We start from the raw sequence: 15,036 nt of genomic DNA on the forward strand, positions 1-15,036 counted from the left end.
GAATGGAAGTCTGCTCTCCAAGATGCAGCCACCTGGGGGAAAAAAGTGGGGGAGGGGAGGGGGAAGCTTGTACAACAAAAATCCATGACATCTTGGAAAAATAAAAGCCCTTATCAGGATGGAGACTTGTATTTGGACTTTTTTAATGAGAAAAATGAGGGTTATTACTTCCCAACTTCTTGGTGTGTGTGTGTGTGTGTGTAATGTATGTATTTCTTCACAGTTGTTTCCAAATTGCACTTTAGGAAAATTTTTACCCAGATTTTTTTCAGTGACAGGAGGGAGGTTTTTGTCTTTTGCTGAACTTATCTGTGGAGGTTTGGTTTCTCTGCAGATTATTGTCATTGGGAATGGTGAGACCCCTCCAAACCACAAACAAAAGACCATACCCGAGCCTGGTATAGTAGTTGGATTTCTTGTAGAGTTCCTACATTTCATCCACTTGGAGTCATTTAACCTGTTCTGCTGACATAAGTCCTGTAGCCCAACTGATGGGGGAGTATTGCTGGCCTCAAGTTTTCTATTTCTAAGCTTTTGTTAAAGAAATATTAACCGTTTAGTGGCCATGTGGTCATGTGTCAGTTATGCTAACCTGGTACACCATCTGGCATGGTTCCTATGCTTTTCATAGAAGAGATTCAAGGATCAAATGAAGCTGGCATATCTTGTTCCACAGGATTAGAGAGATGCATTATCAGTGAATAATGTTAGTCATGCTTTGTGCTTCCTATATTTTACCATCTGCCTTTCAAAAATGTGAGATGGTGTTTCCCTGGTGTCACTGCATTAGGTGTATCATGAAGAACTTGAACTCTGAGGGATCTGTTTTCAGAGCACTGGAGGAAGCACAGCCTTCATATTTGTTGTTTATTGATCAATATTAAATTGAAGGTGAAATAAAAAATTAAGCAGGCAAATGCAAAATTAGCAAGCACATGCTAAAAAGCAATATTGCTGTCTTGTTATGGCTGGCAAATAACAAGTGAAATTCCTAGGAATGGAAACAAAAAAATTAATATACAGGGGTGGCACAGTTGGTCAAAAGAAATGCTTTCGTGAGAGAGGTGAACACATCCCACAGAGAAAAATGTGCAGAAAACATGATTGATACCAAGTTCAGTACCTTTACATCACTAATGAAACCACCAGGAGGCTCACATCAGAAAAATGTAATTGTTGTTTTTTTTGCTGTGCTGTTGTTTTTCTTTTATTAGAGAAGGCTTTGCAAAAATGAATCCTAGCAGCTGTCTGTTAAGTGAATGGTGTATTTCTGTTGCTTTTTTTTTTTTTTTTTTTTTTTTTTTTTTTTTGAATGTTGTAGCTGGTTTAGGCACTGAGTGTTCAAGATCTTTAGGTGTACTAATCTCTGGAATGTTTTTGTTTTTGTTTTTTTTCCCACTGGAAATAAGTAGCAGGCTGTCATTTTAGTTATTATGATTGATGCCTCCTTTCTTCTTAATATTTTTTTAGTTATCCTTTGCTGTGGCCAAATCTTGGTTTGCTTTTGGTAACTGTCAGCAACATCTTACCATATTTGAAGTCAGGAAGAGTCTGAAATTATTTAAGAAATGAGTGGTGGAGAGGTTATCGTCAGCAGAAGCTGCAGTGATTCAGTGCCTCTTGGGATGAAGTCTGTTTTGCAGGACATCTGTGACTTCTGCATCTTGCCATTTTTTTCAAAACAATGCTACAGGCTGATGCTATTTCTGTTCAGAATAATGATCCATCCTGTTCGTAAACAGATAAAGTGATAACGAAGGCCTTTTCTGCATGCTTAATGTAAGGAATTATCATGAAATTAACTGTTCCTGTGACCACTGTCTGGCATACGAGCATGGAAGCCTTGTTTGGTAGAGCAGGATATCTTCTCCTTGGCAAATGAAAGCCCACTTTCATTGCTGCTCCCAGTTTCTCTTTACTGCTCACTGCAAGCCATGCTTTGTGCTGAAATCCTTATCTTGAAAAGTAATATGTGACAGAGTTGGCAGTAGCTCTTAGCACCAGAATATCTGACAATGAATAGGGAGGGTGGAAGAAGAGAATGACGGTCACCTGTCATTTTTATTGCATCCTACAATATTGTAAAACTTCAGTGTTGTATATTTTTTCTTCTTCTTTTTTTTCTTCTCAAAATCAAGGGAATGTTGAATTATCTGCTAATGCACTGATAGAGATTCAGTTTGTCTCATTGAGGCAAGTTTATCTGACAGCTCCAGAACAGGTAGTGTCATTGGAAGCAAGGAGGAATTAGTGAATGCAGTGGACTTGATCTTTCTCACATGCAGGGCAGTGGCAATGCAGTTAGTTTGGTGGAAATATCAAGCCTGTGTGTTATCTGTATGTGGGCAGGAGATTGTATTTGATGCACAGATGTAACACTGGGGCTTGAAACCCTTTGGAATCCTCTTTGTGTGAACAAATATCCACGGTGTGGTGCTGTACCAAGAAGGCTGGGGCTGACAGGTCTGAATCAGAAGGCTGCTGGGGCTATATAGGGGCCTTTATCATCACAAGAAAACAATTCCAAGGCCTATAGATTTAACAGTGCACAGGCATTCACACACTTGAGGCAAAAACGAAACCTTTAATCTCTGTTAAATCTCTGTGCCAAATATAATAGCTGCTTTCGGCAGTATTTAAATCAACTTCATTAGAATATGGGAAGGGGAAAGAGTTTAAAGGCTGATTTTAGCAAGTAATCAGCTGCCTCCCAGATGGTCCAAATGTGACTTTCTCAACACTACACATGGTAAAATCAAAAAATGGAACCCTGTGCAAGTATAGCTGTATGTGTGTGGGATGCTAGCAGGCCTGTGGCTGTGCAGGCTGTGGGCAGTGTAGGGAGGGCAGCCCTCGCTTTTGTGGAGTAGGTTTGCCTGCACGGCAATGAAGCTGCAAGATGTAGTGTATGTACACATATTCTGAATTTCTAAGGGGTGGCTGTATCCTGTCCTTGCACTGAAAAACACTTCTACCTTACCCATTGTACAAACTAATGGTTTAATTATTTTTTGTTACTTGGCTGCCTTTAAGCTTGCCTGTGTTCTGGTCAGCTGAATGACTGCTGTGGATGTACAAACCAGCACACATACTGGAGGCACATCTAGTGTGCTGGACTAAGCACTTGCTCATTAATATTCATGAACCATCTCATTTGACAATTGCTCTGGGGACTTGATTAAAGTATGCAACACTGCTATTGGTGCTTTAACTGTAGAGAGCTTTACCTAAGAGCTACTGGTATCCTTGTTGTCCATGCTAGCTTTGACCACCTGCAGCATTTCACAGGACATCTGTAGAGTGTTTCTCTCTAGCTGTTCTTAAATGACAAGTCGAATTGCATTGATAGAATGAATTTGAATTCATCCTTGTGAAGAATTGTTGCTCACCCTTGTAATGAGTGCTTTCTGTTTGTTTCCAAAGGTCCAGAGGAAGAAATGACCATGTAGATTCTACAGCCTGGGTGCTGCATAATGGGAAATGGTGAATGGAGTGGAACTGGTCTGCAGCCTTGAAAGCAGCCGTTCTGCGGACCACTAGTCGATCAGGGGCACCTTGCACACCAGAGGCATTCTCCACGTCGCTCACTGGACAAATGCTGGATTGTTTTTAATCCTAGGCTGGAATTCGAGGCTCGTCTCCTTCAGTTTTTAAACGATTTTAAGCTTCTATCAACTCTAACAAGTGGAGCAATATAATCAGTAACCATGGGTGACATGACAAATAGTGATTTTTATTCCAAGAACCAAAGAAATGAGGCCAACCATGCAGGAGAATTTGGGTGCACCCTGCAAGAACTGCGCTCCCTCATGGAACTCCGAGGAACAGAAGCAGTGGTAAAAATTAAAGAGACATATGGGGAAACAGAGGGGCTCTGCAGGCATCTGAAGACATCACCAACAGAAGGTAAGCAAATTTTCCTTCAGTTGAATCAGGGGACTTTGCATAAATTCTCTCCAGAGAGTTTGAGAGGTTTTATTTTAAACATATTTGTCCCTAACAACAATAAAAAAAAAAGAGAACTTTTCAGGGAAAGAAGAGGAAAACAGTCACTTGTTTGTCTAGCTGTAGTTAAGGATAGCATAAGAAGGTGCTGCTTATTCAAACAAATGAGTGTGTGTTATCTCTTTGAAATGCAGTCAAAAAATATCAGCACCTCTTTTATGACATCATAAAGAGACTTTAACACATTTACTTCTGGAAGGAATAAAAAGGTGCAGACTAGTTGCTTAAATAGAGTTTTTAGGTGTTTACACATCTTGAGAATATAAAATTAACTTCTGAGGTATGTTATGTTCCTTTTTAGATCAATACGTAATATATTTTGTGGTTACTAATCGTAACTCCAGATTAAAATTATACCACAGATAATTTTAATAATTACCAACACATAAATATGTTGATGTTTTTATTGTTTGGACTGCTTTTGTATTTATAGCTATGCTCCTTAATTTTTTATGTTCAATGATGCCATTCATAACTTCTCAATATCTATTCTTCTAAGTGCCTCTGGAATTTTCTACCTGGTCAGCAGTCATTTGTCTGGTTTTCAGCACCATCATTGTATTTTCATCTCCAAAGATATTAACACAGTATTTCAATCTATAATGCTTATCTTGTCTTGTAGTTACAATGTTCATCTTAAATTTTCTTTTTCAACGAGATAGAAGTGTTAGCTTTGCTTCTTTCTCTTCTCTTAACGAAACGATGAATTTTTATTTCCTCTGTTTCAATGCTTGAAAGTCTTGATTTATTGGTGTTATCACAAACATGTAAATTGTGTAATTTATAATATCAAATTATGTGATACTGCAAGTTGAAGAGTCCCAAAGGAGCAGCTATACCTAATCTTAAAATTAGCTGTAAATTTTTCATGACCCTACCCTTGATCTTATACAATCTCAGAATGTTTAGACATTAGAAAGTGAAGCTGTGAATAGTGCTTTCTCAGAATGGGATTATTAAATGAATTTTGTATTTAAATGAAACTGTGATAGTGCTTCAGCATTCATGTACTGTCTTGTCACTAATTATCCTAGAATACAAGTGGCACCTTTTCATACATAGTTCTTCATTTTCTCCAAATATCTTGTCTTACCCAGATATCCCTCTTTCTGGGAGGGGTGAGGTAAGAAAATGGGTGCATGCCATGTGCCTGAGATAACCTGATGTCCATCAGTTTTTCAGACAGGGGCCTAAGGGCTGTTGCACACTAGATAATAGACTCCTCAGGGAACATGTGCCAGTTCTGATGCATCCCTGATGCATCTGGAGGATTCCAGACAGAAGTGCAGAATCCCTGTTTTTATGTAACAGAATAAAGATTGACTTAAATATATTCCACTTGGGATTCAGCACATTCAATATTCCTCAGTGGATTGTAAAACACCAAAGATGAAGTCCCAGTTTGGGTGAGCCAAGAGCACTTCAGTGACTTCAGTAAAGTTCTGCCAACTTGTTCTAGTAGTTACCAGGTCAATGTGAACTTCAAAGGAAATGTTAATTGCATTATCTGTTCAATTTGTGACATCAGGGAAACTTAATTCCTCATATTGGAACAGAGTGTGTGGATCTAACTAGTGTGGCATGCTGACTCCAGCAGTAATCTATATCTGATACTTCAGATAAGGTAACTTTCCTCTGAGCCTTACGTATGCTTCATCACTTGTGCATTAGGGAAAAACATTTCCAGCTTCAAATGGCAATCAGCATAGCCTTGGAATCATGAAGACTCTGTTGGGTTTTAATTTTAAATTAGATGATGGAGTAAATGTTCCCAGCCACACTAAGCTTTGGTCTTATTTTTGTTTTCCATGGGAAAAAATACTTTTAAGAGAGAATGTCTCTGAAATGTTCTGTTGAACACGCAAATTTTCATTTGAAAGAAAAGCATCTATAAGAATTCAATAGGAAAACTGTAGAGGCTTATGTCAAGCATTTGCTTAGACATAAGTCCTAGCCATTACTGTTCTTGTATCTAGGTACAAAAATGTAAGGATGCCCCGATACAGTGAAGAGGATATCCTTAAAGAAATGACTGTTCTCGGAGGAAGGAAACAAAATAAGTTCTTGTATGGAAGGGGAATTTTAACATCAATTAGGCACAAGTTACAGATAAATTATTGATGTACGTAATAGATGCTCCCACAGAGTTGGTTTCATTTATTTATTTATTTGGATGGCATGAGGAGCAAGCCTTGGATTCCCCAAGGAATGTTGTTATGCAATCCTATACCTTGCCACAATGCTTGCAAATCACTTCTCCAACCACCCACCTTCCTTTTCTTCTGGGGGAACAGAGTGGGAGGATGAAGCATATTTAATTCAACTGCCACTGTTTTTGTTGTTATAGTTTGGAGTGCTATGGATTTTATGGGAAAAACACAGTAAGCATCACTGCAGAGAACTGCTTCTTCTTTTCACAAACCCAAAATCTTGCTGAACAAATGTCCTGGGAGAGTATGAATGAAACTGCAAAAAGGACTTGTGTTGAATTTGGTTTTCCTTGTTTTGTAAGCTCTTTTGGAATTTGTTTTCCCAAAGTCTAAAGTGTGGCTTTAGTAGCTACTGAACAGAGGGGAACAAAATCCTGGAAGCAGGCACCTTTCAATTTGGTCTAATCTGAACTTACTGGCTTTCTCAATATTTAGAAAATTTAGAAAAGTAGCGATTAGTCCAGTGATTTATTCAGGAATTAATTTTCCGTGTTAGTATTTGATGTGCTACCTATGAATTGCTAGAATCAATCATTTACACTGGATGTGCCTTTTTGGGGCTTTGTTTTGTAGGCCTTGAACTTCTCAAGGTAAGACATTCTGCGTAAGTTGAATGTTAGCTGCTGTGCAGGTACTTAGCAGTGTTTTCTGAACTCGTGTCAGAATTCAGTTAATATTAAAAGTCTGCTGAATTTTAGTCTGCTGCATGTTGAATGAATTCATAACATCATGGATTACAAGGCTTCAGTCTTAAAATTTTCTTTGATCTGTTTTCTAAGTATAGATGCTGTGTGGGTCTCAGCTCTCAGTTATGCCTGAGGGATTTCCAGCATTAAAATGATTATATTATAATGAAAAGCTACCGATGCTCCTAGAAGCAATCTTCTCAAAACCAATGGAAATCTGTAGTGTGAAAAAATACAACTACGCATCTCCTTGAATTTTCTTTTAAAATATTTATGCTGAGATTAGTTTCACTTTCATTATTCTAATAATACTGAAAATAAAAGAGGATCAGCTATCTGTCATTTTTCAAAACAATGTTAAATTCTCCATTGGGAGGAGCTGGGATGGCAGTTGTATGATTTTCTGTGCTGAGTCTCTGAGGCCCACTTGAGTCCCCACCTCCCCCCGCTTCCTCCAACATTCTCGTGGAGAATCTGGCTGCCCACAGTTCGGATGGGTGTATGCTCTGACGGGTGAAACACTGGCTGGATGGCTGGGCCCAAAGAGTTGTGGTCAGTGGAATTAAATCCAGTTGGCTGCAGGTCATGAGCAGTGTTCCCCAGGGTTTGGTACTGGGGCCGCTTCTATTTAACATCTTTATTAATGATCTTGATGTGGGGATTGAGTGCACCCTCAGTAAGTTTGCAGATAACACCAGGTTGGGAGGCAGCATTGATCTGCCTGAGGGCAGAAAGGCACTACAGAGGGACCTGGATAGACTGGATCGATGGGCCAAGGTTAACTTGGTTAACAGGCTTACTAGAGGACAGTTGGCTGAATATGAAACAGCAGTGTGCCCAGGTGGCCAAGAAGGCCAATAGCATCCTGGCTTGGATCAGGAATGGTGTGGTGAGCAGGACTAGAGAAGTAATCCTGGCCCCTGTACTCAGCATTGGTGAGGTCTCACCTTGAGTACTGTGCCAGTTTTGGGCACTGCAGTACAGAAAGGACATGGAAGTGCTGGAGCAGGTCCAAAGAAGGGCAACAAGGCTGGGGAAGGGCTTGGAGAATATGGCCTATGAGGAGAGACTGAAGGAACTGGGGCTGTTCAGTCTGGGGAAAAGGAGGCTGAGGGGAGACCTTATTGCTCTCTTCCAGTATGTGAAAGGTGGTTGCAGCGAGAGCTCTTCTCACTGGTGACAGGAGACAGGATGAGGGGAAATGGCCTCAAATTGTGCCAGGGGAGGTTTAGATTGGATATCAGGAAAAACTTCTTTAAAGAAAGGGTGGTTAAGCACTGGAATAGGCTTCCCAGGGAGGTGGTTGAGTCACCATCCCTGTATGTGTTTTTAAAAACCGTTTGGATGCGGTGCTCAGGGACATGATTTAGCAGAGGGTTGTTAGTTAGGATAGTATGGTTAGGTCATGGTTGGACTTGATGACCTTTAAGGTCTTTTCCAACCTGAGCAATTCTGTGATTCTCTGATTCTAGTGATACCTTATAAAGAATGGCTGGTAAAATGTGATGAATTAGTTGGATGAATACCAAGTAAGAAAGACTACTAATACATATAAATGTGTGTGTATATATATATATCTTAATATATTCTTACTGGAATATATTATTTCCCGATATGAATGTTAACTGTTCTTTACCTACGGTTTTATATAATGTGCACCAATTTACATTAAGTTACTTAACTACAGTCTCTTCATATTACAAAAATATTCCTTATAAGAATATGTTAATGAATTAACTTCCACGATTTCTTGCTTGGAACTTGGATGTAGTAATTTCTAATATGCATGAAATGTGAAGCTGTACATAATTATGTTTTTCTTATTTTTTTTAAATAAAGAAAAGCCTTGTACCTTGGTAATATTTGCTCTATCTGGCCTGAAACCGGAATTCCAAAAGATGTTACATATTGGTATCATGTTACAGCACTGCAGAAGTTGTTTTGTTTAAGTACTTACCAGGTAGATAAAATTTCTGGAGGTGATCTGGTGGAGTGTGAGATCAATTAAGATGTGAGCCATTGGAACCTACTGTTAATGTGAAAATGCAAGTTGATTTTTTAAAAAATATTTTTAACTGTAATTCTCTTAGGATACTGTAGAAAGGTTTCATGGCAAGAAAAAGTATCAATTAACAGTTAAATGATAGTATATTTTTAGTGGTTGACTTTTTATTGCCATAACAGTCCTTAGTTAAGATAGATGGATTTTTTTTCCTCTCTCACATTTGTTATATAGGAAAAACATTCCTAATACCAATTAAACCAACTGTAGTTGGCTTTCATTAACAGTCTGAAAAACATTTTACAGTTTTAACTGAGGGGGAAAAAAGGAACCAAGCCAGATGAAATGGATGCTTTTAATACGTACTAGATTTTGTTCCTCAAGAGCGCGTCTATAAAAATACACCATTAATAACTTAATGTACAGTTTTTTGAAGTTAATCTTGCTTGGTGCGTGTGGAATTTCAACTAGGTACACCACTCAGTTGTTTTATATTAAACGAGCTATAGGTATATACAATTAGAGAAAGGAATGAAAGATATTGAGACAGATAGAAAATAGAAATAAAAATGGTAGATTGCCAGAAATTGAAGTCTGTGAAAATTACTGTGAAAGGGGAAATGGCTTCAAAATAAAGAGGATGGATTCAGATTGGGCGTAAGGAAGAAGGCTTTTTTATGATAAGGGTAGGCAGATTCTGGTATGGGTTGCCCAGAGATGTGGTGGAAGGCCCTGTCCCTGTAGATGTTCAAGTTCAGACTGGAGGGTCTCTGAACACCTGATGGAGCTGGTGTCCCCTGTTCAGCAGGGGAGTTGGACTAGGTGACCTTTAAGGATCCCTTCCAACCCAAAAGATTCTATGAATCTATGAATATCATACTCTTGCAATCTTTTTTAAAAAGTTATGTTAGCAGCTCTCCTATTTCAAGACTTTGGGTGGGGAGCTGAGCGAAAGTACTTTGAAGGACTTCAGTGCAGCTTCCTTAGAGAACTCCAGAGCAGAGCTTTTAATCCTCTCTCCAGATCACCGTGCTGTTCAACTCCTCATCCTTACGTGTGGTGTCAAAACAGAACTTGCACTTCAAGCCAATTTGCCAACATGTCCAGGCCAAACTCCAAGTACACACTTTGTCCTTATTTGTGTATGTTCTTCCCACATGGAAACCTTGGTTTAAACAATGGAAGTCTTCTCCCATGACAAAAAGCCTTCATTATTGTCACGGTTCATGCCTGTTAGGGTTTCCTTTTGCAATTCTTTTTTTTCCTTCCTTGAATGGGAAAGACCAGTGAACTTTGGACTCCTATTCTACCTGGTCACTCTTGCGATATTAATCTCGATTGAGCTGGTAAGAACTTGTAGTGTCATGGCACTTCTCTGTACTCTCATAAATGCTTACTGCCCCACAGAGCACCTCACAGGTTCCCTGCATACAGCTGGGGTCCCCCCAGCATGCTACAGTCAGTTCTATACTACCTGTAGCTTAGGGGTCCTGATGGGAGCAGCCCAGGTATACCTGCCCTGTGTGGATGGAAGCGTCAGAGGAGATGTTCTGGGGACTCTTCTGCCCTGTAAGCGTGTGGGGGCTGCTGTGCCCCTGATCGTTGGCTACATGGCATTTATTGTTTAAATAAATGTCTTGTCTGTTCTGTGGGGAAACGTTGGGCCTGACCCAAGTTCCCATTGAATGTCATTGTCATAGTAGGTCTTTAAAGATTGGGAACAGATGGAAAACATCTAGTCAAGATGGCTGATCATTAATACTGCATGTGAAACAAGGAGTTCTGCTTTGGCATGCAGTATATAATGTGTCAATTGAAGTTGTAATACTTGGACTTAGTGGGCTTAAAGTTGGCTTTCACATCTCAGTGCTTCAATGGGTCTCCCAGCACAGACAAGAGACAAGGGACAAGAGAGCTCTGCTTTGAGGATTTCTGCTCCATGCCCCTGGGACCCACACAGGCCCTGGGGCTGGATGAACTGTATCTGTGCATCTGTGCCATAAACACAGTATCTTATACATCTATAAAATAGTATCTACATGTTTAATGGCTTGAAAAAGTGCATGAAGCATTCTTGGCAACTGCTATTATTTTCCTTATCTCATATTTCCATTGTTTGTGTAATGGAACAGCAAACATTCTTTCAAAGGTTACCCAAACATAAACATCTCAAATGAAAGGCTTAGATTTTTCTAAGTGATAAGTACAATTTCATTGCTCATTTTGTTTCTGGTTTTTGGCATACTGTGCAAGTCGCTGATTTACTTTGGATTTGTTCATTTACTTTTAGAAAACTGGAGGAATATTGCATGCTGCGTTTTCCCCGTGAAGCTTTTAAAATAAATAGAAGCTAGTTCACCTGCTCCTTTGAGATTCCTAAATGCTTTGCAAAAATCTCTGTGTGAAACTGCATTGCTTTAAAGTAACTTTAGGAAAGGAAGAAAGCAGTTGAATGTATTCTACCTGCTATATTAAGCATCATCAGAGATTTTTCTAGGGCTGGTTCTTGTTTATTTGTGTGATTGCCCAAGAGATCATCCATTCAGTCTGATGGTCTTATTTCGGTGGGTGTAACACTAAGAAAGAAAGCTACTTTAATGCAAGCTGAATCCTTTTCTCTTTAAGATAGCACGTTAAATATATGCAGGTTGCAGACAGCAGGGATACATTCTGCTGTCACACCTCAGATGAGCTGAATGTTAAATATATGTAATATTTTGCACAGGTCTAAAAGTTTCTTCATGATAATTAGCTCAATTGCAGTGACAGTGTGGTCTAAGTCCAAAGCAAGTCTGGCTAAGGTAATTCCTTCCCCCTTTCTCAAGAGGTTATTATAGGGTAGCATTTTCCCTGATATGTTGTGGCATGGGTTTCTCCTTGATCTAAATGCAGTGATTCAGTACAGTATGTCATTCCCATTCTACAAAATAACAAGTGGTGGAAAGTTGCTGTTATATGGCGCAGTTGATAAATGTGTAGGCTCATTCTTTGAAATAGTGATCTGAGCTTGTTCACGTAACTAGTTCATTTATTGCATGGGAAGAGATGAGGCCAGGTCTTTTAACTTAATAGCAAAGGAGCCCATAATGATGGGGAAATAATTTTTAGATTTCATAAACTTCGACAATTACGTCAGTTGTTGAGATTGCGAAGTAGGATTACGTTAGCGGTACACCCTCGCAAAAAAGCAATTAGTCCTTTGCTTGGAGGATCAAAGAGGTATTTTGTTTTGTATGCCTGCATGTGCATCAAAGCGACCTCTGTGCTGGGCTTATTGGTAGAAGTAAAGAAGTCCTAAAGGGAGGAGAGAGGTGGGAGCTGCTGCTGACCTGTGCTGTAACCTTTCCTTAGAAAGCATCTGTGTTCTCTGTGCAGCCTGAGTTAACGGTATTGCCAAGGAAAAAATCAGGTGTAATGAATACCTCACTTCTATTGTATTGCAGGGCTTTGAAATCTATAAATATATAGCAAGTGTCAGCTTTGAGAGAGAGCTGATTTATCTTCATTTTGTTCTTGATTTGAGAAAGCTGCAGGAAGAAAGCAAAGTCCATTATGCCAAATGAATAATCCAATCGATGCAGCCAGTTTGCCCTTGATGAAATTAAGGTTTGTCTTTGCAGTACATCAGAGAGTTACTAAAGGCATTTTTTTGGCCTTATTTTGTAAGTGTCCTATGAAAGCAAACAATTGGCATGTAGTGCTTTTGTCGCACTGCTAGAGGAGAGATGAGCACAGCCCTTAAGCACTTGTCTCAACTAATGCTTAAAGGGGTGTAGAAAGTGCTCCCTTTATAATGCTACCTTAAAATTTAAAGACAACACACTTATCTGCATCTCCATTAAGTATTCCCAAACTTTTTGCAAAGCATCATTGTTAGCAGCAATGTTGCTTCTAGCTGAGCCAAGGAAATTGGAAAACTTAGCTGCTGAAGTCTTTGTGGGGATCATGTTTAGGCTGGGCAGATGACAGTCGATGCCGTTCCTTGCAATCCTTGACATCCTTCTTAAACTTAACATTTCATTTCTATGTTTTCATGAGAAAGGACTTTGTTATGTCTGAAGAGTGGAAAAAGAAGTTTGGATAAAATATTTAAAAGTTTTATTACTGGGGCAGTGGCTTTCAATAAGAAAGTCCAAGTTCAGTAGCTGTGCCAGTGGAAGTAGCATGGCTGGATGACTGGTCATTTTTCTTGTGACAATAACTGGTATGAACAGACTTGGGATAAGAATAGCATGTCAGATGCAGTAATCATTTCCTGCCTCCCTTTTGCAATTGCTGCTTAGCCTTCAAATCTAGACTGATCAAATTTACTGCTCCCATCTGTTTTCCAAGAGGTCTTTCAGAAGAAAAGAATGATGGTGTTTGACGTGCCTCTTATTTATAAAGGTGAGGGGAAAATAAAGGCAAAGGGATGTACTTTTGGTAGTCAACTAAACGTGCTTCCAATACAAATAGATCAGTGTTTTCTCAATATTTATTGCCTTTAATGTGATGCAGTCACTATTGCTGACCTGTCTTTTTTTTTTTTTCCTAAATATTTTTGGATATTATTTCTACTGGCTTCCAGTCATCTTTTCCATATGTCTGTCGGTGTTCTAGAAAACATGCTTGCAGTTGTAGATCCACTGAAGACAAAGGAGGCTTTTCCCGTGCATCTTGGGAAGCTCAGACATAGAACCCGTTTTCACAGACAATGAATAACATGATCTGACATAGCTCACAACGTGGTTTACTAACTTTTTTTTTTAACTTATAAAGCAAAAAAAAATCCTTTCTGTATGCTATTAGGAATCTCATTCCTTGTCGTTGCCTTGAGGCAAGTAAAACAATGCGTTATAGTCTCCCACCCTTATTACCAATCCAGAATTTGGCCATCTAACCATGGATTATATTAAATGCAGATTAATTCTGTTGTATAATGGAAATAGCTGGGTGTTTGTAGCTGCTATTTCTGTAACAATAACTTTAACTAGCCCTTGTTTCCTCTCAGCTTTGGTACAGAATTCGTTAAGGACTGCAGATAGTCTTTTCCCATGTGGATTGTGAGCTGAATCATTGCAATAACTCACTAAATAACCTGAGCTTCCTTAGGCTGTGCTACTTTCTTGATTATTCCTTTTGCATTTTATCTTACTCTCCTTCCACTGCTTCTCCAAAGGCATTGCATTTTTTGGTATTAGGGCAGCTTGAATGTAGGCCTGTAAGGCACTGAATGACTGAGAAAATGAATAGTAGGAAGAGGGTTGAACCAAACCTTTAGAACTGTTCAAAGTCTGCCATGATTCTTTTATTTTTCTGATTAAAATCAGAGATTAGGGAAGATGGATGACGGCCCATTTCTTTAAAGACGTGCTTGAAAAGGAGAGCTTGTCTTTGAAACAGATGCAAGGGAATGAGAGAAGAGAGTTAATATCATTCAACATGTTAAATTTTCTTGACTCTGACTACATATGAGGGCATAGCTCCTCTGATGCTACAGATTGAATACTGTTTGTCCAGGATCCTGTTAGCATTAAGGTAGTAAGACAGATTTCTGGTATATTCTAAGTACTGAAGTTGCAAAACTGAAAGTGTAACCATTAAAATACATTCTTACCACTTGGGATAATTTATTCTAGGCGCTCAGTTAGTTCTTGCTTAAGCTCAGTACAGCAAAGGCACTTCTTCACAATTTTCCTTGCAGTTTAACTCCATGCCTTAGTTTGGAAGTTTGGATAACAAATTCTGGAGCACTGTGAGTTTCTCTGTGCTTGTCTCGTTTCATTTGTGTTGCATCCCCTTCTTCCAGTGTAGGATTTTGAAGGAATGATGGAGTTGCTGTTTATTTTTAATTGCACCTTAAGTGTTTTTTCATTCATTAAAAACAAAAATCGAAAAAGTTGACTGGAGAGTTGTATGTTACATCATTCCTCTACCTTGCCAAGAAGGTTCATACCAGTTGCGTGGTTTTGCAAGGTCAGTCAGCCACCTTGATGTTAGTAGTATTGTAGTACTGCAGCCAAACTATGTGCCTTTCCTTGACTTCTATCCTATGAAAACATATAGATGTCTGTCTCCTGCTTGTGTAATTGATTAAAAAGGTTCTAATGCTGGTCAGATTCTTCACTGCGATTTTACATCTTGTTGTCTCTGT

At 39.1% G+C, this 15,036-nt stretch overlaps 1 protein-coding gene across 15 annotated transcripts in view; it reads left to right on the plus strand.

Annotated features, from left to right (window-relative positions):
• Positions 1-15,036, plus strand: part of ATP2B2 (ATPase plasma membrane Ca2+ transporting 2) — a 397,887-nt gene that overhangs the window by 225,443 nt on the left and 157,408 nt on the right. For all 15 annotated transcript variants that reach the window (XM_085236247.1, XM_085236256.1, XM_085236248.1 and 12 more), the window contains one exon: positions 3,424-3,906. In XM_085236247.1, coding sequence (XP_085092373.1) covers positions 3,708-3,906 — 199 coding nt within the window. In that variant the 5' untranslated portion in view covers positions 3,424-3,707. The remainder of the gene's footprint in view (positions 1-3,423; positions 3,907-15,036) is intronic.

Source organism: Meleagris gallopavo, chromosome 14 (assembly GCF_905368555.1).
Source record: "Meleagris gallopavo chromosome 14, MGAL_WU_HG_1.1, whole genome shotgun sequence".
NCBI classification, from domain to species: Eukaryota; Metazoa; Chordata; class Aves; order Galliformes; family Phasianidae; genus Meleagris; species Meleagris gallopavo.